General features: G+C 32.6%; 1 protein-coding gene across 1 annotated transcript in view; it reads right to left on the bottom strand.

The window, feature by feature from the left end:
• Positions 1-20048, bottom strand: part of LOC138316419 (neurogenic locus notch homolog protein 1-like) — a 57482-nt gene extending 37434 nt beyond the window's left edge. The window contains exons 1-2 of the mRNA XM_069258114.1: positions 19937-20048; positions 325-516 (exon numbers count right to left, since the gene is read on the bottom strand). Of these exons, the coding sequence (XP_069114215.1) occupies positions 325-516; positions 19937-20048 (304 nt within the window). The remainder of the gene's footprint in view (positions 1-324; positions 517-19936) is intronic.
• Positions 20049-27943: the final 7895 nt, after the last annotated feature.

The raw sequence follows: 27943 nt of genomic DNA, 5'->3' as shown, positions 1-27943 counted from the left end.
ACTATCTTGTATCACAAAGTTCAGCTTCAATATTTACAAATCTAGTATTTTGAAGAAAGTATTTCCATACGGAATTTCAAAGACATATTTTTTTAATAAAACAAATAGTTTATTCGTATGTTTCAACACTCTGTGTCATTCCTAACTTCATGTAAACTATGTTTTCATTTGTGTATTTTTAAATATATATATATATATTTCACAATTATTCAAAACTAAACCTCATATTGTTTCAAAGTTTAATTAAGTATCTAACCTATATTTGTCATGTGTATATGAAGAATTTCATTTGAAGAGAGAAAATAGGAACTATTGTATAATTACCGAAACAATCAGGCATGACACAAGGCTGTTGGGAAGACGGTGTGCCACCGCCACAATACGGTCCTCTTACGTCTGGTGATGGTGGAGGATTGTCACATAGGCGAGACCGGTATTGCCAACCGGTGCCACAGGTAACACTACATTTGGACCACTCATACCAGTCGCTCCAACCTCCGATATTTGCGTTAACCACTGAGAATAATGTTTTTATTTAATAATGATTAAAATAAAATATACAACTTCACATACATGTTCAAAAAGGAACATTCTTTACAATCTATCCATAATATTAACCGGCTCTTGCTCCATTTTTTTACATTTATCTTCCAAAAGTGTTCCAATTTTGATAGGTCATGTTACCTTATGAAGAGAGTTGCAGAGATTCAATCATTTAGAATAATGAAATATTGCATATATTCATTTATACAGATAGATTCAGTATCAGTAAAAGTTCTACTCTTAATCTCAAATCAAAGATTGACGCATACAATGTACATGTACTATTTGCACTGCAAACATTAAATTAAGGTTTTCTTATCATACAAATAGGGCCACTGAATCTTATACATCATTTTTCTTATGCTGCATATATATTAACATGCTATCCAAATACATGTAATAGTTTTGTGATAAGAAGTGACTTTTTCAGACAGGATAACTGGAGCAGAAATGTTAACATATACGTCATTTTGCCTGTAATATAAAATAGGTCATGCTTCAATTGACACAAGTGCCAAATGAAATGCTCTGTGATAGAATAGATATTTTGTATACTAATTTGATATTTGTCCAGAAAAGATAAGAGAAAAAAATATAATTGTATGCCAACACACATTTTCGTTATGCCTTTCTGCTTTCTTTATTAGAATAATCATATGATTTTAAAGTTTTTTATTCTTGAAATAACATATTATTTTATCTTTAGCAAATAATTATTTTGGGATTAGAATACTCATCAGAAAATCAATGTTCATAGACCTGTTCATCGATGTGTTCATAGCTATATCGATAGTGCACATGTACTAAAAGTGAAATAAATTCTTTGGAATTTTGTTATCACACAGGTATGACTTCACAAATATGACAATACATATAAACATACATGTATATGCATATAGATACAGCAATATGGTCAAGACAACTAACACATATACAGTCGAGACTGTCTGAGCGACACCCTGTATGTAGCAACTCCCTGTCTTATGTGACCTTACTTGAGACCCCCAACGTGTTTTGCCATATGATGGGTCTGTTTCAGTGACTCTCTGTCCTACTTGACAAGCGACCGTGTTTTTACAACCCTTATATCATAAAAAGTCTGTCTTGAGCGACTTTTCTTCCGCCTGAGGCCATAATTATGATCGATAAAGAGGTGTTAACATGGAACTAAACATTGACTGTTGACTACGATAAGAGTACATTACTGTGTAACCAGTTTTGACGGATCATGAAAGATCGTTTTATTCCACAAAATTTTGCTTTAAACTATTAAAGAGGCTGGATATTATTCAGATATTTCTCAATACTAAACAATGGTAAACATTGACAATTAACAACGGAACACATTAAATAAATAGGCATGTTTTATTTTGCCTACCGTATCATCCTATGGCTTGGCGTGGTTGACTCTCTTCTTGTTTTGTACATGGCATTTACGACCAAACATAATTTCGTTCTTTGATATTTGTAAGTCAGAAACCCTGTATTTTCTTCAAAAGTTTCTCATAACACCAAAAAGTCTTGTAAAAACAAATACACACGACTTAGCCTTCTTTAATGGCCGCCATTTGGTAGCAGTGTACAGTAGATTTGTAAAATTCAGCAAAATAAAGCCCAGGTTTTAAAATGTTACCTTTACTGTACAGTAGTAATGGTTTTTAATTTACACAACATCTGCAATTGTTTTGTAATGGTTGTTCGCGGACAAGTGTGATTTTTTCAAGCCTGAAATCATGACACACAAAATTTTTTTTAGTTGCCAAAAAATGGGATTTTTAACCCTAAATTAGACCCCCTCCAGATAGAATTTTTTTCTTGAACAAAGTTTAAAACCAAACATCAATGTATGTCTGCTTGTAATTTACAACTAGTTCTAAATGATCTTTTAATTAAAATTTTTCATTTTTGTTTTATCTTTTTATTATTACTATTATTTTTGATTTTTTTTTAGATCAGGTAATTGATATATTCATAATGAAGAATAAATCTAAAGACAATTAAAGACATATTTTTGTACAGTAATGCCGCGGATGAACTTGGACTGCCTTAAGTGACTCCCTGTCTTATGTGACTTTTTTGTGATGGTCCCTTGAAATGTCATATAAGACAGTGTCGACTGTACACGTACATATATACTAGGTATATTTGTCTTCTGCAGTATATCTATAATATGGTCAACACATAAAACATATACATGTTTATGGTCAATACATAAAACATATACATGTTTGTAGACTCTGCATTGTGTTTACAACATGGTCAAAACATAAAACATAAACATGTTTGTAGACACTGCAGTGTATCTACAATATGGACAATACATGATATATACATGTATAGACACTGCAGCTATATAATGTATATGTATAGACACTGCAGTGTATCTTCAATATGGCCAATACATAATATATACATGTATAGACACTGCAGCTATAAAATGTATATGTATAGACACTGCAGTGTATCTACAATATGACCAATACATAATATATACATGTATAGACACTGCAGCTATATAATGTATATGTATAGACACTGCAGTGTATCTTCAATATGGCCAATACATAATATATATATGTATAAACACTGCAGCTACAAAATATATATGTATAGACACTGCAGTGTATCTACAATATGGTAAATACATAACAAATGCATGTATACACGCTGCACTGTATCTACAATATGGTAAATAATAAAACATTCATGCTTGTAGACGCTGCAGTGTATCTACAATTTGGTTAAGACATAAAACATACATGTACATGTATCTGTAATACGACAAAGCAATAATACATAAGTATGTGCATTACATGACATCTACAACATGGACAAGGTATATCACACATATATACACATATATGCATTCTGCTATTTGTTTGCAAATGTATGCATGCATATCATGGGGAAAGTGGGGGGTTCCTCTATTTCTTTAAAAAAAGTTGTTATATTCAAATTATCACGAGTACATGTGCAAGTAAAATACACACATAGTTTTTTGTCCAGAAAAGCACAAGGTGTCGTCTAGTCTTTTACTCTGAATTCATTTATTTTGTTGGGTATTGGTACTTTTATAAATGGATGAATAGTTGCCCTGGTAACTTACAAATTATTGCAGTATACTATGAGAGTACTTTATTGCATTTTTTTTACTTGGCACATATATATATTTAGACATATTATCTAAACATCTTGATTTGGGAGAACACACATATGGATAGCTGTTAGCCAGCTTGCTACACTGACACGAAATGATTGACATTTACTTAATGTTATATAAAAAAAAAATTCCGAAAAATTGAACTGATTTGAGTGTGACCATTATGTCAAGCAAGTAACTTTACAACACAATAATTTTTTTCCAATGTTTTACTCGACTGGAACACATAGAAATGGTTCTATCAGCACAAAATTGCATTTTTCCGTAGTTTATATTTTGGTTGCCATGGTAACATTTTTTACAAAAAAAAATGATTTAATACCAATTCTGGCCACATCCCCTTTTGAAATTAATATGAAAGCTAAACGATTACAAAGCCTGTTATATGAATTAAACTTTCTGTAGTTGAAGCAAGACAGGTGAAACACGTATTTAAGCATTTTCAAAAATCATCGGTTTTAATGTTGTTGGTTACCATGGTAACATTCAAAATCAAATTGAAATTATGACATTCAATACAATTTTCTACCCCTTTGCAATAACATACTTGATGATCAGGTTGATAAATGGGCATCTAAATAACTTTCGTTGTCTTAAGATTGATAAATGTAAGAAACTTTAACATTTTTGTCAGATTCCAAAATTTCGGTTGCCATGATAGCATAATTAATGTGAAAACATTATTTTTCTTACAAATTTGGATATGGTGGTGATCTAAAGTTTCTAAATATATATGGGTTGATTACCAAGATTGTTAATGCAAAAGGGTGAAAAATCACCTTGAAAAAAATGTCGGATTTTCGGGAACTCTGCTATAAAAATTCTTGGGAGTTAAAGGATAGAATATTTGTGCAATGTTTGCGAGAAATGTTTCAGACTAAAATCCGGCGGAGGACAGAGATGAATTAAAATCTCAAAGTGCTTTGGGGATTTAATTAGAGTGAATTGGTGATGTAAGTCGGACTAGTATTACGATAGAAACATAGACTTGTCTTACCTCCAATCACGTCAATGAAGAACAGCACAGATGTTTGTGTTACCGTAAACTTCATTTCATTTCAATATGGCTGACTGAAAATAAAAGTAATAACATAACAAACAACGCGTTTAATAAATAATCATAAACTTATAATTAATACAACTATTTTATATGCTCACATATTAGATTGCTCAGGTTGCAAATACAGATGCGACAATGACCAAATCATACACTAATGGAATGTGTATAATAACATATTAAGACGTAAATCGTTAGGATTTACAAGCAAATTATTTTATATGTATTTATATGTTTATAGCGTTCTATAAAAGCACTAGAGCAATTATTGATCAGCAAATAATTTCATTTTATATTTCATTCTTCTGTATACGTTATTACTAAAAAAAATAAGTGTGATTCCAAAATATGTCTCCCACGTTTTCGTTTAAAAGGTTACATAATAGATATGACAATTATGAAAATTTGAACATTTAACATACCGTATTATTTATTAAAATTCCTTGATGAATCATTTGTGTGTTCTAAACGAGAGAAAAGAACAATTTTAATTATATATTATAAATGGAGTAAATTGGTTTAGTAAAATGTTAAGAATGAATTGATAGAAATAAGATCGCTTACCCTTTGTACTCCTGACATGTATAGCAGGCTCCAGCTTTCACTGAGTCGTTGCAAAATACATGTAAATCGCTAGTTTATATATCTATGTTGACTCAGGTAGGTGGCCATTCTATTTCTAATTAATTCGTCAATTAAGCTAATATAGAACAACTGCGTGTTTTTTTGCATCAGATAAACAGTCTTAATTTATGTTCATTACTGGAAACATGTATATGATACTAGAAGGTCTAACTAGGAAGATTTAATCTTAATAATGTGTCTAATGGCTAGACTACTTGAATCCCGATTCAATATTTTTTACAAAAATAAGATAAATCTAATTAGTTTTTAAATTGCATTTGTACGTGTGGTTAACATTTTTACAAGTCACCATTCAGCCATTTCGGCTAGTGATTAAATATTAGCATAATGACTCAAATCGAGAAAAAAATAATACAATATGAGAAAAGTGTAATTCATATTACAGTATAACTTGTCAAAACCGGCCCTAGTCTAATCCGAATGTGTATCTACTCCGGTACCAACAAAAACATAAAAAATCCTTAAACGGAACTATGAAACCAACTTCAGCCTCTCGACATGGTTAGCAGGTTATAATTAGGTTAGGTGTCTTTGCTATCGAAAATTGTCATAAAGTTCACCTTAAGTTTAGACTTTTCATCTTTCCTTTTCGGTTGAATTTAATTTGTCGAAGTTCAAGTTATGTGGTCGGTATTACTCTAACAGGAGCTTACAAATCAGCTGCTCTATGCTCTATTTCATGTATGTGTTTTAAGAAATTCCCTCAATTTTCATTAGCAGGTTGTCTATATATAAGTATAGATATCTTTCATCATTACGTAGATAACTTCCTCATTTCGGCTGGGAAATGTGCGGTTGGATTAACTAATTCACTCAGTTTCTGACGTCATGCTATTCACATGTTTGTTTTGAGACTTACCTGTAGGTCGCCGAAAAAATATTTTCAGCGGCATTTATCATCTAGAAGAGTCACAATGCTACATCATAAGTCTTTTTCACATGTGGATATGAAGAATAGGGGCTTTCTACCCGAGGACCACAAAATGTTGTAAAATTTCCACATATGAAAGAGTATGTTTCTCCCATTACTTCGCAGACGTTTTTAATTGCGCTTATAATATACAGCCATTTTGGAAAAGTATCAAATAAAACCGCAACTGCAAGTCAATTCTCCATTTATGACAATTGCGTGATATTTTTAACGTACATTCCGTTGATTGTGTCTTTGTAATAAAATCCAACCTATTTCAAAAATAAATTTTATTTCACGGCATTTAATAGTAGTAATTAATACAGACTAATTTTACTATAAAGAACGCAGACAATTTTTTGTTGAAATAAAACTCAGTTTTCAGGTATGAAGATTTGATTCACAGTAAGGGTTTTCTTATCTTATATCAAAATGATGGGACATCATAATTGTAAAAAAAATGTGAAATGAAACTAAACTTCGAGATGAAAGGAAATAGTCTTTCGGATGTGGATATAGATATTCTACCCCCATTTGATAAAACATAGTGTGACCCTCACGAAGCCTGGGATTTTTCAATATTTTGGAATCCCGAGGTTAGAATATCCCTATCTTTCAGACCCACATATAAAAGATTCTTACAACTTTACACCAGAAACATTTTCCTTTATGCGAATGCGCTATATTTTACTCTTACTCTTAACAACTCTTTACTCTTGCAAAAAAGGTATCGATATATCATATGAAATACTAGATTTGTCAATATTTCTTGCTTTCCGATTTACACTCAAATTCAAATTTAGTTTTTGGACGTCCTGCGTCAGATTGACATAACCCGAATTGAACGAATATATAGACTTAATGTATCTCATCATCTCAAAGTAGGCAATACACCTTAAAATTCTAATGCATTTTACACACTATACCAATTAAATATATTATGCTAAAAAGGATACTTATGGGATATTATCGCAGTAACTTAGTAGTCCCGCAATATTTGATATAGTGATGTTGGTGCGTCGACATTGCATTGTGGGATTCGGAATTCCTGGGAATCCTTTTAGTTTATAGAGCTTTAATTGAGCAATCCTACCACATTTAAAGCTACATTAACTAATTGAGTTTTAATTAATTTTTTGAAAATTTTACGAATGTACACACTATGTTTCTTATCATTTCATATTAGGCGATGGAACTTAAATGCATTTTTGCTCACTATGTTATTTCAAAGAAGCTCTACTAAATGGAATACTTATTATATTATCTCCCTTTTCTATCCAAAACAAAATCAAGTACTTTGCCTAATATGTCTAAACTTTAAAATATGTCTTCTTCTACGTGATTAGCGTAGGGATGGCCATTACGTCAAGTCGGCCACTAGGATGTTTTAAAATATTATATCACATAGAGGAAATATGACTTTATTCTGAGAGACAATGGAAACCTCTCCTCAATTTCATTCCGACTAGTATATATTTGAACGACATTTAAGGACGTGCCGGGTTTGTTGGTGGAGGAAAGCCGGAGTACCCGGAGAAAAAACACACCGACCAGTGGTCAGTAACTGGCAACTGCTTCTCATGTGATTTAACATGGAGGGTTTGTGGCAATGTGTCGAGACATCTGAACCATTCGGCCAAATACATTTTTTACCGATTTTTTAACTACACACCTAAAACGTCTAAAACAGTCTGTGGGCATTCTGTTGGGTCCAAATTGATATAAACTAAAATACTCTCAGAAAACTCAGTGTAAAATGCATTGATACACGACAAACGTGTGAACAGTAGATGAGTAGCGAGCTAAATTAGAAATCGTCATGGGATATTTAGGACAGCATATAAAAAAACAATGTACATACTATATTCATGTGTATGTATGCATGATCACGTGTATAGTTTCATATGTTAGGAAAATGTTCAAGAGAAAATAGCATTGTTAGTGAATATACTTGCTTTTTAGTTCATCATAGCTGAGGTAATTGAAAAAAAATGACACATAAACATTTCGTTTAATTCATTGACTTAATCTTAAAATGACGCAGGAATATAGTAATGCCGAAATATTTGATACAGTGATATTGGTGCGCTGACATTGTATTGTGGGACTGGGAATTCCTGGGAATCCTTTTAGTTTACAGAGCTTGAATTAAGAATTCCTACCACATTTAAAGCTAATTAAATAATTGAGTTTTAATTAACTTCTTGATCGACGCATTTTAAAATTTTACGAATGTACACATTATGTTTCTTATCTTTTTATGTTAGGCGATAAAATTTAAATGTATGTTTGCTCACTACGTTATTTCAAAGAAAGACTACTAAATGGAATAGTTATGGGTTATTATCTCGCTGTTATATCCACATCAAAATCAATTACTTTGCGTAATGTCTACACTTTAAATACATTTCTGAGTATCACCTACAAAATGTATATTATATACGTATCACTTTCGACTGTCAGCAATAATTGAGAAATGATATCTTTGAATTTTTTTTCCAGTTCCTTTTAAATTTTTGGTTATGTTCTCTGATTTTCTTTATAATATATCGTTATTTTTTAGTAGGCCTCGCTCTATTAACGTTGGACTCCTACAAGTACGTGATTAGCGCACAAATGGTCGTTCCGTCACGTCACGTCGGTATTTTATAAGATGAAATCACATAAATAATATGACTTTATATCGATAGACCAGGGGATACTCTTCACCATTTCAGTCCGAGAAGCAAAGATTCGAACGGCATTTAAGGTGCACCTAGACGCCCTAGAATACTCATATGAGTTTAGCATACATGTATAAGTTAACCTTTATTAAAGCAGCATATTCCGTGTTTTTTTCCGGGTCCGTAAAATAAAACGCTGACAAAATATGAATGTAATTACCACTAACAAGTTATGAACTTTAACCAATGTTTTGTAATATATGTACCCTAATTTTTATTTTGTGAATTAACGAACCTTCAAGATGCGAATTATACGGCTTTAATTATCATAAATGCTTGGAATATACAAATGTATATAGTTCTTGTATAATACAAATTTTACGGATTTTTTGTTTAATGACACACCTAAAACGTCTAAAAGTAGTCTATATGCACTCCTTTGAGTATCAATTGATATAAACTGTAACTGAAATAACACAGTATGTGAATATACTAGCAGTTTTAGCTCCTCATAGTTATTGAGATATTAATACATAATATACATCACATTAAATGGATGAATCGGAAATTTCGCTGCAATGTCCAAATATACAGTGATGTGGATGAGTCGGTGTTGAATTGTGGGATTGGAAATTTCTTGGAATCCTCTTAGGTTATAGAGCTTTAATTGAGGATTAAGTTAGGACGCAAAATATTGTATTTACAAAAATAAAGTACATGTAAGTTACGATGTATGTGTTTAGATTGGAAATATGCAATCGGCATTAAATGATAACAACAGCGAGAGAAGTATCCAAATCGTAAATAATATGTTGTAAATTATGAATTGAGAAAATTGATAAAGTTCAGTATTACCGAAAATGTCATGGAAATAAGTTTTACGTCAAATCCCTACACGAATACTGGCAACTATACGATAGTATACTAATTGTACATGTAATTCAACCGACCCGACAATGTGTCTGTAAAAAAAAACCTCTTTCGTTGTAACGATTGTGGACACGATTTTTTTTATTTGGGATGCTTAATCAATGTTATCGTGATAAGGCAAGAATAAGCTATCTAGTTGCAGTAATTATCTGGAGACTGTAATAAAAACAAAATGTTGCGATCAAGGCCAATTGGGTGTATAAGGAGAAGCGTTCGGATTAAAATTGACTACAAATGCACATTCCTACTCGGTTTCCAAAATAATCTGACAGAGCTAATGCGATTTCGTCCACAACTTTGTGGTCACTTTTCCAGTCGATAAATTGTAAGAATATTTTTGTTAAATGAATGTTGTAAGCGTCACAATGACAAAACTATAATCAGTGACGTTAGTTTTTTAAAACAATTGTTTAAACACAAAAATAATGCACTCATTTTTAGCGATTTTAAAAAAAAAAATCAATCTTTGATATATATGATGAACTCTATAAATGTAGGTCAGAGTATGTTACTCTTACACGTCATTTTGATGAATAACAATGATTTGTCCTGTGTATAAAATAAAAGTAAATTGTTGAAAATTGTAAATTTGTTTTCCCTATGGTGAAATACATCCATCATGAGTGTGACATCTGTTTTACCTCTCATTTATATATTGTGATACTTATGAATTATCTACATGGGAAAAGGACTACGGTTGAAAGGGAAACAATGAAGGTGGGTTTGCTTATTTTAATTGTATAAATACCAAGTGGATCCTTTCAAGCAGTGTCTTCTTAGTGTCAAAATATATATTTGTGATAAACTGTGCTATTTGATGCGAAGACTCACTGAAAAAAAGAATGTTGGAATGTTGGAATGTTCCTCAGAATAAACGAATAGCTTCTCTCTTTATCGGAATACCTGACAGTGGCATGTTGGAAGACCAACGAATGTGATACAATTGATAGTTAAAAACATGGAAATGAATGATATTATGTTATAATATTCCTATAAAAGACACATTTTTTATTTCTTGACAAGTGACATCTTCCTACCAATATATTAAGCCAATTTAACAATGGTGTATCATTATGGCTATGAATTGTTATTTTAATCAATCCAATGTAAATATGCTTCTACAATATGTATTTACAGTTTGTATTTTACAATTACACGTATAAATTGAAATACATACATTTTTTTTCGTTTAAAGAGGGCATATTATGCTTTGTCTGTATTTATCTCGATCAAAGTTTTATCTTATTTCATGTAATGAAATATTTTGAATTGGGAAATGTATCAGGATAAAATAAATTATAATTTCTCCGTTTGAGAGATGAATATAATTTTGTTTAAAGGTAGGTTTCGCCCAACCAAATAAATATTTTTTGTGAAATGCGATAAACGGAAGAAAAAATAAAAAAACATATTAAAATACCTCAATTTAATGTTGTCTTAGTTTCGCACATGCGCATTGCCACGCACTAAAAGTAAACAAAATGGCTGAACGAAAGTGTGTGAGATAAAAAAAAATATGAATCGGCAACAAAGTGGAGGAAATTAAAATGGATTCAGTAGCACCTTAGGATATCTATAGGGAATTAAATTCAGAAATGGCATGTAGCAATAGAAGAAACAGAAGCCATATCTCAAGCGGAACTTGCCCGGATCTGTTGGGACTCGTGTAACGGCGTTGCACGTGGTGAGTTATATTTCAATACATATGCCAGCGCACAAACAGCCGCAGACTAACTGCATGTATATTTGTTTGTTTGTTTGTTTGCTTGATTTATTAACGTCCTATTAACAGCTATGGTCATGTTAGGACGGCCTCCCATGTATGCGTAGTGTTGAGTGTATGTTGTGCGAGGTGCGTGTTTTGGGAGACTGTGGTATATTCGTGTTGTGTCTTCTTGTATAGTGGAACTGTTGCCCTTTTTATAGTGCTATATCACTTAAGCATGCCGCCGAAGACACCAAGCAACACACCCCACCCGGTCACATTATACTGACAACGGGCGAACCAGTCGTCCCACTCCCTGTATGCTGAGCGCTAAGCAGGAGCAGAAACTACCACTTTATAGACTTTGGTGTGTCTCGGCCAGGGGACAGAACCCAGAGCCTTCCTCACAGGGGCGAACGCTCAACTCAAGGCCAAAAGTGAGGCGATGCCAAGGGAGGCATTAGGAAAGATAAAGTCAGTTAGGAAGAAGAGAAAAGATAAGATCCTAAATTTAGTCGCGTTTTACGATCATGCAATAGGGGCAGCAGGTACAATTCTAACGCCCTACCTGCAGGGGCGATGTGGTGTACAAAGCTAGCGAGCGTATGTAAGTAACATGAAGTGTTTTAGATTATATGATATGTATAAACAGTCCATCGCACTTCGATTTGTTGTTGTTATTTATTTAACTAAACATGCCGTGTCAAGACTGTCACTTCTATCTGACATTTTGTTGCACGCTTCCGTTTGTTGCTGCAGCCTCGTTTTGGAAAAAAATGCGTCATGTTCTATGTAAAGCTTGACTTCACGCTAGTTTTAGAGGAGTATTTTCCTGGTCAAGCTAGGCAACTGACCACCCATATTGTTCGCTGTATGCATTGAAAATGATCTGAAGATTATATCTATGTACAGGATAAATTTCAATTTCGTAGTCTTTATATTTCATTCGGCGAAACCTACCTTTAATTTAAAGTGCTACTCATAGCGTCGGCTATATTATGTTATGTTGGATATGCGATGATAACGAGTAGGCTAATTATCTCAATCTCATTCATATAAGCTGAACCAAAAATATGGGTTTATTTTCATGTTAATATATTGGATGTAATACCTATTGTTGACAGATTGATGTTGATATTTATGTTTAGGTTAAGTGTTCATCATACTTTACTTCATAAGAGTTGTGCGACAGAACATAAAATACACTTTCTGACTTTCTGATTTTTCTTATTTAATCAAAGGCCTTCTTCCAAATTTTGGTATTCAGAAAAAAAACTTAATTTGCATTTATTCAGGCTAGTATTTAATTTAGTTCCTGTTTAACTGTCCACTTTAAAAACGTCAAGGTTATACATACATATTGTTTTAAATGTATATCGTAGTAATGGTAGTTTATATTTCACATGTTATTTATATTATGTATATCTACAAAATGTGCGAAATGTTTTGGATATACATGTATACTAGATTACGGAAGGATTTATGAACTAATTCAAATAAAAGAACTTAATATTTGTTAAAAGTAAACCTCTAAAAATGATAATCTTTAGAGATCATTCTGTTGGTGATGTTATGTTTTAAATATGAAATAAAATAATATGTAATACATTAGTAATAATATTATAAATCAGTATTAATAAATTATGGATCAGACTCAAATAATGAAACTCCCAATTATCTTTATAGAATCAATATAACCATATTAATGCCATCACTATGAATCTATCACACGTTTCCAGGTACAGCTGTTGGTGCTGTGTTTGATGGCGTTGATAGTGCTGACCGTACAGCGAGGTCCTACCTGTGATAGGAACAGATACATCAATGGCTGCAGTGTCCCCAAGGGTATCAAAATATCCTTCAAACAACGCTTTAAGCCGGCCTGTAACAAACACGATTTGTGTTACAGATGCGTACGTAGCACATTTGATGTCATTTGAAGATGTAAAGACAAAGCGAAATTGCATCATCCGCATTTTTGGTCTTAATTAATCTTATTCTATCATATTAAGATTTGATGCTCATTGTCTATTCTAGAAACTCCATGTTAGGAGCACACAAGGTCTACGGAGTAGATAATGAACATCATTTTTTAATTAGATTGGATCTTATTTAATGTTCGTTTTGCTTTTTAACATATATTTCATTATTTTTCTGATTATTTTTCACCTTTTTGTCCATTTGCCGTTATTTAGCGAATATTTGCGTTATTGTTTTCTCTAATTCATCCATAGGCCGCTTTACCTTTTATCATGTATAAATTCTTCATGTGAAAGGACACCGCAAATGTATTTTCGCGTATATACACATATAATAATTATCTATCTTTACAAGGCTTATATGGGCATATTTCTAACATGTTATTTATATGCAGATATTACTTCTTTTCTACGGTGTACATATATATATGTCAAAGTGATCTAAACATAACTAACGACTGAACTATAATATCCTTCTTTAAGACTAAAACAACTCAAGAGAGGTAACTCCTACATATTAATGTGTCTTAGTACAAAATATTACCAAATGCAATTTTTTTTTAAACCGATCTCTTATTTCCTTTATAAATAGAAAATAAAGCATTACTTATTTCATTACCAGCATCTCTACAAGGCAATGCAACATTTACAATACCCTTTTGATTTTAATCAGTGTAGTGCCATATAACAACTTTGATTAATATACTGTGTGGGACAAACAAAAGATTTCTCTATATAAAGAAGGGGATCCATCCTCTATTGAAAATGTAAATGTATACTCCTAAGTTTTGTTTTATATTTTCTGTTTGCGTCTGTATCGCAAATGGATAATAGGATCATATGGCTATATGGGATTTGCTACCAGAAATATGACTCTACTCAAAAAAAAAAAATGATTTTAAAATATCAATAAAATGTCGGGAACCGATTCTTCCTAACATTTCAAAAATAGATACCTGCATTATATATCTGCATGTCAGAAGAGCACGTTTTTTTTTTTTTTTTTTTTTTTTTTAATATAGATCTTTGAAACATGTCTCGTCCAGTAATGTGTTTCGACAGGCCCGATAACATCAAGTAGATTACCTTCTAAAATGTAGTTTGTATAAAAAAAGTACAAAAATGTCTAGACATAATAACGAATATTAAAATATTCCACAAATATTCCAATCAGTTAAACGAACGTTCTGCCATTCTGTATGAATTTTAGTCACATAAAAAATATAAAAGATATCCAATTCATGAATAATTTTACTTTTTTAAACATAATGCATGACGTAATTTCCCGATTTTTGTTATCATATTTAATATTCAAAAAGACATACTAAGAACTAAAGGGTACACTGACCCATAAAAACATTACCAAAGTTATTACGTATTTACGGCCTTTTTTGTTCGAGACAGTTAATATTAGTTTTTATTACAAACAAAACAATCTGTATTCCATTTTGGGCAGTGTTTATTTCGGGTAGCATGATGTTAAATATCTAAAGAAATCATAATGGTTCTTGAGAATAGTCTTTAATTATAGATAATTAACAGAAAAATTGGTTAAAGTACTTTTTATCGTCGTTTAGTGCCACTGTTCATTGATTGTTAAGTTATAAAATCACGTGAATATATGACTTCTCATTAACTGTAATATGACACATATCGACGGCCAATCGTACTTTACTCACGTCGTTTTTTGTATCTCCAACTCGCTGTATTTGAAACTTACAAAATCGATGAGTTATTGACTGATTTCCGTTTTATTTCATTACATTTAAAAAAAAAACAATAAATTCTGAAATTGTATTTGAGTTGAAGATTAAATGACACATGCTTTTCCGTTAAATTCAATATCCTATGTTAATATGCATTACATTACCTGTCAACATATTCGTGATATCATAATACAGGCATTTGTTCGTGACATATTTTTAGGGGAATGGGTTTTTTTTCTGAATTTATATTATTGTTCAATTCTGGTATCAACCTGTTATCTCCCGTCATTGTTTATGTCTCAAATCTTGTTTATGCAGATGACGGTTTACGGAATGTCAAGACTCCAATGTGACAAAAGATTCAGGGCTAATATGAAGCGAATCTGTAAACGGCTTGGCGGGAAGAACTTCATTGACAAATTTCTGAAGAGAGAATCATGCAAAAAACATGCTGATATCTATTTCGGCGCAGTGAGAGTTGGAGGTGGAAAAGCGATTAAAAATAAGGGAAAGAAGCCATCATGGTGCAGTCAAAAATGGGTCAAGCCATGTATGAAATAGATAACAAGATTTAACGTAGTTGATTCCATTTGTTTGGTTAGCATTTGGTTATCTGTAATGAAATAAAAAGCTTTAAGAAAATATTTTTTTCTCTTTCTTATTTTGTGTTTTTTTCATGCTAGTAGATTGGTAGGTGAGAAAAAGAATGCTGAAAGTAAATATATTTATCAATACATTTTAGCGCAGAAACTGTGAGTTTGGTTAAAAATCTCGGTGAATAGGTTGCGCAAATTGTTATCGCTTTAGAGGTAAAGATCTACATATATATCTATTACCATAATTTGATAATGTGAATTTGTCTGTATGACTTGTATTCCAACCACACCAATAAAAGCAAAACCATTGAGATATCTGGGATCCCTTTATACATAAGGCATATATATATATGTTACGTGTAACGTAATATATCAACTAACGATATATATCAGATTGTATCGATGTATGTGAGATAAATCGGATAATATGTTATTCTCTTAAATGTCATCATCCATACTATATACTAAACGTATGACGACGATATAGACTCTAATAAGTTCAAAGTCTCCCTTTTGAATGATCTGTATTGCTTTCTCAAGTACTTTAGGCCATTGCAGTGGTGATGTTTATGTTGGTGTAAATGCAGATATCGATTTCAGAACTTCTTTATATATCCAGTGTCGCGTGAAAATATCTACGATGCTGTCTTTCTGGAATATTATGAACATCATGGCAGCTCGAACAAATTACTGCTTTTATATTGTGTTAAAATGAACTTAGGATTTATTTCATTTAAAAGATGAGACTTTGACAGAACAGGAAATATTTCTCATCTCTTTGCTGTTAGTTTTAAAATATAATCAATGAAGGTGTACATAGCATTCAAGGGAGAAATGGTGCGAAGGGAGGCAACACGAATAATAAAATCTTCAAGTATACAATCCACTTCATTGAAAAATATCCAATATAAAGCAAAACCTTACCAAAAATTTTAAATTGAAAATAACTATTAAACAATATACAGATTGTTTGTCTAATAATAATAAATCATTCCTACAGTCTTAGTGTCGAAAATTCAGTGCCATGTTTTGATTTCATGATTTGTTTCCATCTTCGACTGGTTGTACTTTCTATACGATGACACACACAATGCTGAATTGTGGATCGTGATAATGCCACAATATTAACACATTCTATACAATTTCAAATACCATTCTTCTCCATGGAAAGTTTCGAACAAAACATAGATGAACATAGAAAGAACAAAATCAAAGCGATAGCACACCGTGCAACATTTACAGATTATGGTCCCTGTTGGCTTCAGGCTATACCTCTGATTGTTCTCCGCAAATAAGTTCGACTGCAGAAGGACAAAACGCTACTTTTAGTACCGTAATCACTACCACATTTGCGAACACCAATAGATAGAACGATTTGAAACAAGCATATGGACGAAAATAAACTCTGAAACATTTGTTTTCAATTAGCACGGACGTGTTGTGTACTAAAACGCCAACAGGAAAAGGCGTTTTGATTGTGTAATTAACGTCGTCTACAGAACGTCATACTGATAAGAATTTGCTTCAGCATATCCAAAAATGTGTCGTAGGAAAAAGAGGTTTATTAGTACATAATTCGATATGTCATGCATGTCAGAATTGTACAAGAATAATCAATTAATTCATGACTGTTATTTTCAAATCTGATGCAAAGAGATTAACAAAATTGTATTCAGATGACAGGGAGCTAGTTAGATCGAAGTTGGTGTATCAACAGGTCACCGTGAACCTTAACAGTTACTTGAAATACAGTATGTTATGTTTCTGTATATTAAGTCACAAGTACCCATTTAATGCATCCTTAAATTATTACAGCAACTGAAAGGATCAATATTAGTTTGCTTTCTTTTTTTTCTTTTTTTTTTTTTTGATAGAGGAAAAATCTTGCATATGGAAATCCACGAAAAATATAATATAGACTAAGTAATTCAGAATTTTTAGAGTTTTTAGTTTCGTTCATGACAATCGGTATTTGAATAATCTACATGGATAATGAGGTTGTTTGAGCGTTAAAGTCATATATGGAATACATTAATTATTCCAAATAGGCAAGTGTCAACGTATTCATTCCAGGCACGCCATATAGATGTAATCCGTAAACATTAGATTTTTCATCACTAATGTGTTCTTAGATACACTACAAAGTGATAGCATTATTCTGTAAGGCTTGCAGCCTGCCTTTACATGACATTGTATAGCATTAGTTATCAGCGCTATAATACCTGTATTTACCTAGCTGTAGTAAAATCAAGTCTTTATACTAAGATTGCATTACTTCGTACACGAGGAAAAAGTGTGCCAACTGCATTTAAAAAGAAGTCCATACTCCCATTGAAGGTAAAATGTACCTTTAGCATGTTATTTTTAATGGATATTTGAAAAGAAAGAAAGACCGCATGAAAGGTTAATGGATTTTTTTTCTTTCATTTTACAATGTTTTAAAATAGCACGTCATGATAAGACCCTTCAAATTTTAAAAGAGACAAAATGTCAGAATAGTTCACATATTTCCAACGGTAGTATTTGTTCTGGCTTATTAATCTTTCACCAAAAACGCACAAAAAATCACCATGCTTACGCTTCTTTTCTCTGTATTCACACCAACACCTGATGTGCTATTATTGCTTCTGGTGTAAATCTGTTACATATGATGTCACTTACCTTTGAGGACTTATTACATTGAGGGACAAAAAACTAATCAGAAAATCCTTTCCAATCCGTGGTTTAATTAGTCTCCACGAACCTATCAGTGTACACATTAATTTTTATCCCCAGCGTCACTACAAAGCTATAATTGAACCATATAGATATTCAAGACAAAGTATCCCTCGGGGATTATCTCCTGGGTATGTTATTTTTGTCGCTATTCAATTTGCTTTTACGAGTTAATTAAAACTTGACCTCTCATGCAATACATTGATTTTGAGAGATTCTATCTTGAAAATACAACGATTATGATATAGAGAATTAGAGAACGAACCAACTTCCTGCTTTGGCAACTAAATTGCATAACCTCTGCTCGTGGAGTTCTAAATGAACTGAAGTACTCAAGCAACCATGTGTTTCCATGTGGATAGTAACTGCTAAGACTGAACTTAAATAAAGTAATAAACGAAATTAAACTAAACGTGTAAGGAACTATGTGACTTCCTTATCCAAGTTGAATGGGAGGTTCCTATCCCAGATAAAAGTTTAATGCTATAGTGTCTTTATTGGATTCATATTTCTTTCTCAAAATAAATCCTAGACATTGCATAAATCCTCCTCCAAAACACATCTTCGGATATATCGGTATGTTCATTGAAATTCAATCGCTGCATGCTTTTAATTAAGGCAAAATAGGGGCTTCAACAAGTGTCTATAGCAATATATACCAATTAATAAATCTAAAAACACCAGAAAGATGCAGTCTTGCGACTGTAAGCGTGCCTAGAATACTAAAATAAGTTTATGATACAGTCGAATGAATTTCTGTCCATTATTATCGCCAGGCGCTTGTGTGTAGTTGCATATGTTAAGATAATTGTTCTTTGTCTGCAGCCTTGGGCAATGTTATTTTGAGAGATATTCAATGTCAGCTACATACAGGAGGTCTAACCATTGCCAACGTGAAGAAAACGACAAAGTGTTTTAGAGTTGTATCAGACAACACAACAAGATGCTCCATAGTATAAAACAATGTAACCTCATGTGCGCAGATTATGTACTCAATTGGAATGTAATATTTACCATAATGAACTGTCGTTTTTTGTTTTTTTTTTTTTTTTTTTTGTTCTTAAACTAAATACAGTACTTTTCATATAATTTTGTATATATAAGGCTCGTTCTAAAGAAAACGTTTTTTGTTCTAAGTAGGGCTTCCTTTATCCTCCTCCGAACGTCACCCTGGTAGTATGACACCTTGTTGATGACCTGGGTGGACATCATTGTATTTTTTCTTTGACCCTGTCACTATATGACTAATGTAATTGTTCATGCTCTCCTTATTTACGTTACCTAGAGTGCCAATGGTATCCGTCCTCATGTGACATTTTCGACACACTTGTCCGCCGTTGGTCTTGTTCGTATATGGCCCCGGTGATACGTTCCACAATACCCGTCATCATGTTGCTGGCTGTGCGTGGATCCTGGACACCAGTCGTAACTACAATCATGTTGTGTTTTTCTCATTGATACCCTTCCGTTCATATATTGTATATGCCCTCCTCGATATCCTTCCTGGCTGCAAAATCATGAAACATATCTTGACTTAATTTATGACATACTCTAACTGTAACGCCGTTTTTGATCAGCTAATAGCTATTGCGTTTTAACGCAATATGCTATCTCACCAGTAATGGCTATTTTCACTATACACACGACAGGCCAACATATTGCTTTTCAAATTATGTACGAACAACTGTTTTATTTAAGAAAATTATAGAAACCGACAATCAATCTATTATTTTGGCTCGGAATAGCAGCATTATGTTACCCCATTTCTACAGTTTTGCCAATGAAAATTTTCACAACTTATGACAGTTTTAACACCTCACAGAAACATTTTGAAGACTCTTTCAAACATATATTAACAGATAAAATATGCTGCTTATAAAACAGCCATAAATTGGGGTTTAGTGTGCTTGGTTTTGTCTTGTTACAATATTTGATGTGTTTCAGTATTTCTTGCTTAGAATTGAAATAACTTGTTTAATTATTGTAATGACGCAAGCACAGTTTTCACACTTAAATGTTGATTATTATCATCACGATGAAACTTGAACATATTTACAGTTAATATGAAGTTGATATACCAGTAGCTAAAAATGTCGTCACACAGTCGATTTAAAGATGCTCCACCGCCGACAGAGCATACATGATATTCATAATTTGAACAATAATTAGTGCTTTATCTTGTATACATAAGTCTAATTAACACAAAAAAATTATATAAAACAATTTGTTTTGCCTTTGGGTCATGCACAATCAGTACTACATTCCATATAGGATATAGTGCCACGGATTTTTTTCGGGATGCAATTAATTATTATTTTATATTTTTAACTTGAAGTAAAATTAGAAGCTCAAACTTTTCAACGGCGGTAATGGTGTAAAGTAAGTAACTTTTGTAACTGAAGAAAAATACTAAATCGTCTGCTGCTGTTTTTGATAGTGAAAAAAATACCATTTGTCAGCGGTGGAACATCTTTAAGTAAAAAAACAACAAGTTTGAATTAAAACTTGTTCAAATGACCGCCGAATAGGCAATCCCTTAAAATTAGAGTTTTAGATCTACTAAGTATTGAAGTCTCATATTTGCCACATCTGTACTAAGCCATATCGCTATAGATTATTCAATTTTAGATAATTTTAATAACAAAACCTTTTTGACCAATTTGGAAACGAGACTTCAAGGCAACTGAAATCTCAACAGAGTGAGCATCGCGTTGACTCCCTTCACATTTGACATTTGATGTCCATACTCATCCATTCCCATATGACTCAGGTTGTACATGGATGTATGTCCACTACATTTAGATTCTCACCCTTAGGCAATCGAAGTTAATGCAATTCAAAACGAGACAACCTTTCATTCATTAACATACAATTGAACAGCAATTTACTTTAAATATGAATGGCCATTCTATTGATGTCAATCTATAGACGTCATAATACTTTCATTGTTAAATTTGTAAATTAAAGTAAATGCATGTTACCTTCTATCAATAGACGGGACTTAGTAATGTGTACTAAAGATTGTTTCCATGTACATGAAAAAAGTGTCCAAATGGCTATTTCTACTACATTGTACCATACATATATATATAGTCAATAATCTAGTAAATGGTTACCAACTCTGTTTCTTAACATCAAAACAGTATATAAGTGTTAGCCTTATGAAGAGATACTCATGTCGTGGCTCGCATACCGGCTGCATGAACTTCACAAGATGGACACCATATTTTTTTTCTAAATACATGTATATGTCAAGCAAAAGGTTATTAACAGCGACAAAATCAACTGTTTGCAATTACAAGTAATCTTATCATACTAGGTAGTTTGACAAATTACTATTTTGTGTTCTGTTTGCTGTATTGCGATAAAAAATATATGTAGTATGGTTTTCCTATGATTCTAAAGACGCAATAACATCAGACATCTATGAAATCTTCATATTTTTTACCTATGTATTCGAAATATTAGGTATTTGTAAAATGTATTGTATCGCTGAATAGGACGGTGGTATTTTATTCGTAATATCGTTTACTGTGATTCCAAAAACTGAAAAAAAAAATTTGACACTCTGCCAATCTAATTCCATATACTTGTACTGTGATACCGTATACCATAATTATTGATGTTTTACCTTTTAGACATAGAGATGTACAAATTTGGTATACATCACCGACATTTCAACAACGGTATGATTGAGTTACGATTGAACAGTTAATGGGAAACCAACCCATATTCTGTTTATGCTAGTAAGTCCTGTACTAGTACAATCGCCACACGCCAGCCGCTTAACACATCCACGCGCGCACGTGGCGACAGGATCAGTATGACCAACCGCTATTCGATCAATACCATTGGCTAGGGACATTATAAGTCGCACGTGCTGAACATGAGCATACCTATTTAGCTAAACTTTCTGACAGTTTACTTGGCTTTTATCAAAGGCAGTGAAGAACAGATATTTATATTTTGAAAACAACTTGTAGGGAAATTCTTCGCATTTTGATGATCAGCGTTTAGACTATAGACTGGACATATAACAGTTCCATGCAAATGTTCTAGACTTATACTATACAAAACAAGTGTAAAACACTAAAAGATACACCGCACGTTAAGCTTGATCTAGAATTATTATATAATTGGCGGAGTGAAAAGGTGACAGGAGTGTATTTGTGAACTTTTTCAAACCATGTATCTCGAAGTGGATTTAAATTTCATCAAGAAAAGACTGTACCGGACAAATAACCGTGACTAGTGACCGGCTTATCGACTATACAAATATGAGGTAAGTTTTTGAGTAAGCATGATATAATCGCCTTACATCATTTATATTATATATTTTTTATGTATATGCAAACAGATTTGCTTGAAGTCTGTCAATAGGAAGAATGCAAGGATTATATACATCGACGGAACATAAAAAATCAATTAAGATAGTGTGAATTTGTACTTTTCATAACAAATACAACACGTGATTATATTAGTTTTATTAATTGCTAAACATTACCAAAAGAGGATAAAATCAATTTTCATTGGGTGTTATATTCAAGAAAGCATCGTGGGAGCTAGACTTCCGGTTTTTGTGTAAGGTATTTTTGATAAAAGGTGTAGAAACCATTCACACGTAAAAGCAACCAATTGAAAGTACATTTTGAATTTCTTCACAGGTACATCATGTTCGTTGAAGGTCTTTACGTCTTTGAAGCAATCAATGACAATTGAATTATATGTTTGATCAACATTATGTATTGCGAAGGCGTTGCAACTGATGTCCTTGATATTATATACAATGAAATGTTTGTTGTATAGAAATGCTTATTTATCTCATGATAGCCAACGGTGATGAGAATACATAGAGTACGTTGACTACCATAATAGCACCTTTGATAAAAGGTGCTGACAGGCAAACTACTGTCTTGAAAATGGCCCGATAGAAATAATGGACAAATATTTAGTTTCTACATTATCACGAGAACCTTTACGTCATTTATGTGTTCGGTAAATGATAAAATTCATTTAAGCATGAAAACATAAGGTTTCGGGCTATAGAGGAAATTTATTATATCAACAGGTCTTGTTGTCGAAGTAGTTGTAATGATTCCTCCAAATGTCACAGTTATTCTGGTTTACAGCACTAGTAATTAAAAGAATATTATTAAATACATTAACTAGAGTTTCCATAACCTAACATGCGATCATATGACTTATTTCAGGACATTATTTTGCTTGGAAGAACTATTATACTCGTAACAAGATACATATATATATATGTATATATGGTATAATTAGACTACAATTTTCATATATATAACATAATGAACAACATAGGTGAATACTGTTATACAGTTATAGTCATGTAGATAGGTTAATATGAAAGTTTATCTACCTTCAGGTGTTATATATCGCTATGACTTCACAAAGCATTGCCCTTGATCAGACATATGTCAATTGACCATTCGACTCTCGTGTTAAAAAACCTTTCTGTCAAGCTAAGACTGATTCATATAGAGGATTGTGATAGGATAATAAGATAGATCACATGGAAAAATGAATATTATTCTTGTTGATATATTACATTTTACATAGCAAACATAATTCCAAGTGAGGTTTTCGACTATCCGAAAAAGGTTTCCACCTTGAGGTTTATGGCATCCAGTGATATTGCCAATGTCAACAATATCTGTACTGCTTTGCAAAAGAAATACAGCATTATTCTAATTTTAACACCACCAAAGTGGTGCATGTAAGATAAAACAATTGACATATACAGCAAAATACGTTTATAACCAACACGCTAACAGCAAATTCATGATTAATAAGTAGTGATTTTCATTCTCCGTCAAGGTTCCTATTAGATGTCTGTTATATGTGTATAACGAACTATGTTTATATCGAAATAATTCTTCTGATCCCAGAGGTTCGTCATATCCGTGTTTTACTGCAGTGTGTTATGTACCATGTAGGTATATTCATTTTATTGTTTTCTCTTCCTTTTTTGTCGTTTCTCTTTATTTTCTTCCGACTTTGACCCACAAACACAACATGCCGATATAATGTATACATATTTTGCTGGGATCTAGATATTAAGGGAAGGGGTTCCATTCGTAATAGATTCAATATGAGTTATTCATTAAGTGACCAGAAGTCAACAAGCAAGGAAGCATTATATTGATTCTGATAACAACAGAAAAAAAGGAAAAAAGACGCGGGCGAGGGAATTACAATATGGCCAAAGCATTAGACGTGATTAGATTGTTCAAGGAAACTTGTTCTCGCCGAGGATATAATAAAAGATCCACATTATTTTTTTCTATTTTTCTCTCTCATCTTTTATAACGGGCAAACACGTACTCGTTTTATCAGTTTTTAGTCTAGTTGTATTACATGATTTTGGTGTACTCGACTAAGGTTTAGACATAGAGTCCCGTAGAACACTTCATGAAACACAACATTTTATGCGAACTCAATAAAAAAACTTCCGAAACTTTTGAAAATTAATTTTTAAAACAGAAATTAACGTCATGACCTATGAACATGAGATAACTGGAATAAACAAAAATAATGAGTGCTTTTATCTATACGAGATTTCTATTAATACTTTAATTTACATTTTTTTCAACAATTTTAAATGTCAAATATTGTTTTGTTTTCAATGGGGCCTGCTTGTAAAAGGAAAGGGAAGAAGGCCCCCGAACAAGGCGATGGTAAGATACACTGTAGTCTGAAGGGGAGGATTTTTTTCTACAATAATAAAAAGAAACGTGCGCAGATCTTATCCCCTCATTTTGATACTGCAATATGGGCATCGTGTGTATTTTCTATTTTACATGAGGCTGAAATAATCTGATACATGGGTAAGTCTAATATAAAACCACTATACAATTAAAAGGAGACACCTATCACACTTAATCACATAAAGGGAGACTACTCTCGATGTAATTTGGATGCAAACCACATACAGAAAATGTCATTTGTAAAGCCAGATTAGTACATTTACTGCCTTATGCATACGAAAATGTGATACACACAAGCAAATTTCACCTAGATTTAGAAATGAATTTGAATATGTTTATTTCAAATACATGCTGAGATTGAAGTGTCAGGTCGGTGAATGAGTTGATGTAGCGATAGAAAGCGACATATAAAAATGAACAATGATTCTAAACGAACCACTTGTCACTATTATTCAATTCGTTACGGGGCTCTCAGACGTGTGACGAGACAGTCTGAAGCAGGCAGCAATTCTTTCTTCCAGAAATAAATGATGGACTATTCATGGATTTCTATTTACTGAGTTCATATTAAAATGTACAAAAGTGCACTACGTTCTTTCGGAAATAACCTGTTATATATGTGAAAAAAACGGTGCTACAATAGTTCGATAAAAACGATATAAAGGTCGATGACTTAGATACTGTAATCTAACTTGCTTTCGCGTACGATTTACTTTCGCGAATTTCGCAATTACAGTATTTGCGATGGTTTATCTCCGCGAATGCATATATATTTTTGATAAGTTGATAATTTTTTTTTATTTATAATTTGTTTATTTTTTCAAAAGCGCTAACGCGAATATGCGCGAACTTGTTATCAAAATGAAATCGCGAAATTTAGCAGCCGCCAAAAAGATGAGTTTACAATAAACAATTACGAATCATTTTTTCTATGTTTTTTCTTCCAATCTTTTCCACATTAGCCTTTGTATCATATGCATAAACACTCGTGGATATCTTAAAAATCATAGACGAGCACTAGAAAGAGAAATCATCTATTTGATTAAGATGTGGTCACAATACATTTTTCAAGAGCGGGGACTGTTTTGGTTTCGTTCGTCGGCTCCCAGAGAACACTGTGAAACAAGTGGCTATGTCCGCACCTGCATCTACCTACCACAATGATGGTAATCATCGCCGGTATCTCTCCACGCCAGAAAATAGTATTTCCGTCCATCACTGTAAAGCAAGATTAGTTACCCCGAGTCCACCAAAATTACCCCCATCGGTCAAAAAAGTATAATGCAATATGTTTTTCCGTTTATAGAAACAAGAAATTGTCGTCTATTGCAATATGTAGGAAGAATAATCAATAGAGATCAAGTGTGATATCAATCACAAAATCCAGGATCAAAAATACAAGAAATAAACAGTACATTTGATTCTACACCCGATACATCTGTTTATGCGCACGATTTATTAACTTTAGAGGAAAAGTGGGCCGCTGATTCGCGTCAAATGTAGGAAACATCAGAAGCCAGTTGTTCAAAAGCTAATCTGGCTTATCATAGTTTAACGATAACTTTCAAATCAAAATAAAGCCATGTGTTATAAAACTATATTTGTAACACATTTTTATGGAACACGGAAATATTTAATTCACTACCTACTCTCCCATTGAAAATATTATCACGGGTTTTGCAGCAAATTAGACATGCTAATTTTACTAATCAAGTAAGTAAGCTTATCGCCTTTTGAAGACCTAGACCTAGTTACTGTTTAATTTCGTGGGAAATGCATTCATTAGCATTAAACTGTTTGCCCTCTTTGATAACAGTCGATGAAGAAAAGAAAACTTTAAAGAATGACATCATACTCGTTTTGTTATCAAAATCCTGGCTATTACTATTTTTAATTATTTGGTTGTATAACAAGTATCTGTAACTAATCGAAATGTTTCAGTAAGTTCCATATTTTGATGTCGCATTCGTACGGTGCTCATTCGTATTTGACGAGACCGAAATGGACAAACCAGCTGTACATCGCAGTCTAATTGTCAGACCCCATTGTATATATTGGTGTTAAAACATGAGCTTATCCTCCAAGTGTTCTTTATGACGGTGACCAATCATATTTGCTAGAACTTGGTCAGTTTCCGGTCAGCCACATCAATATGGCTTCGGCCAGTAGTTGTACATGGTCAATGTGGTGAGTGACCAATTTTTGTCAGAAAATCTAGTTATTTCTGCATTACCCCGAGAAGACTTATAAGGCGGATACCTAAAACCAAAGAATAATGGAACACACATGGCCACATGGCGTGGAAAATGGAATTCGGAATATATGTATCAATTCAATATCTGAAATAGTCTTACCATCAGCTTTCTGTCAAAAATATTAATTAGGACAAGGACATTGGTTTTTTCAGAGCATCGGTTGAGTTGATTGAGATTGCCGGCAATTTAACTATGTGAAGTTTGTTTCTGTATGATATTAAATTGATGTTAATAACAATGTAGTATAGACAAGGCCCGTTTGATGAAATATGACTAAAAGGTAATATTTGATGTTATAAATGTGTATAATAGATTATGTTGCTTTGATACAATACAGTTTAACGACAT

Source organism: Argopecten irradians, chromosome 2 (assembly GCF_041381155.1).
Source record: "Argopecten irradians isolate NY chromosome 2, Ai_NY, whole genome shotgun sequence".
Lineage (NCBI taxonomy): Eukaryota > Metazoa > Mollusca > Bivalvia > Pectinida > Pectinidae > Argopecten > Argopecten irradians.
This window is presented reverse-complemented; position numbering and strand designations above follow the sequence as displayed.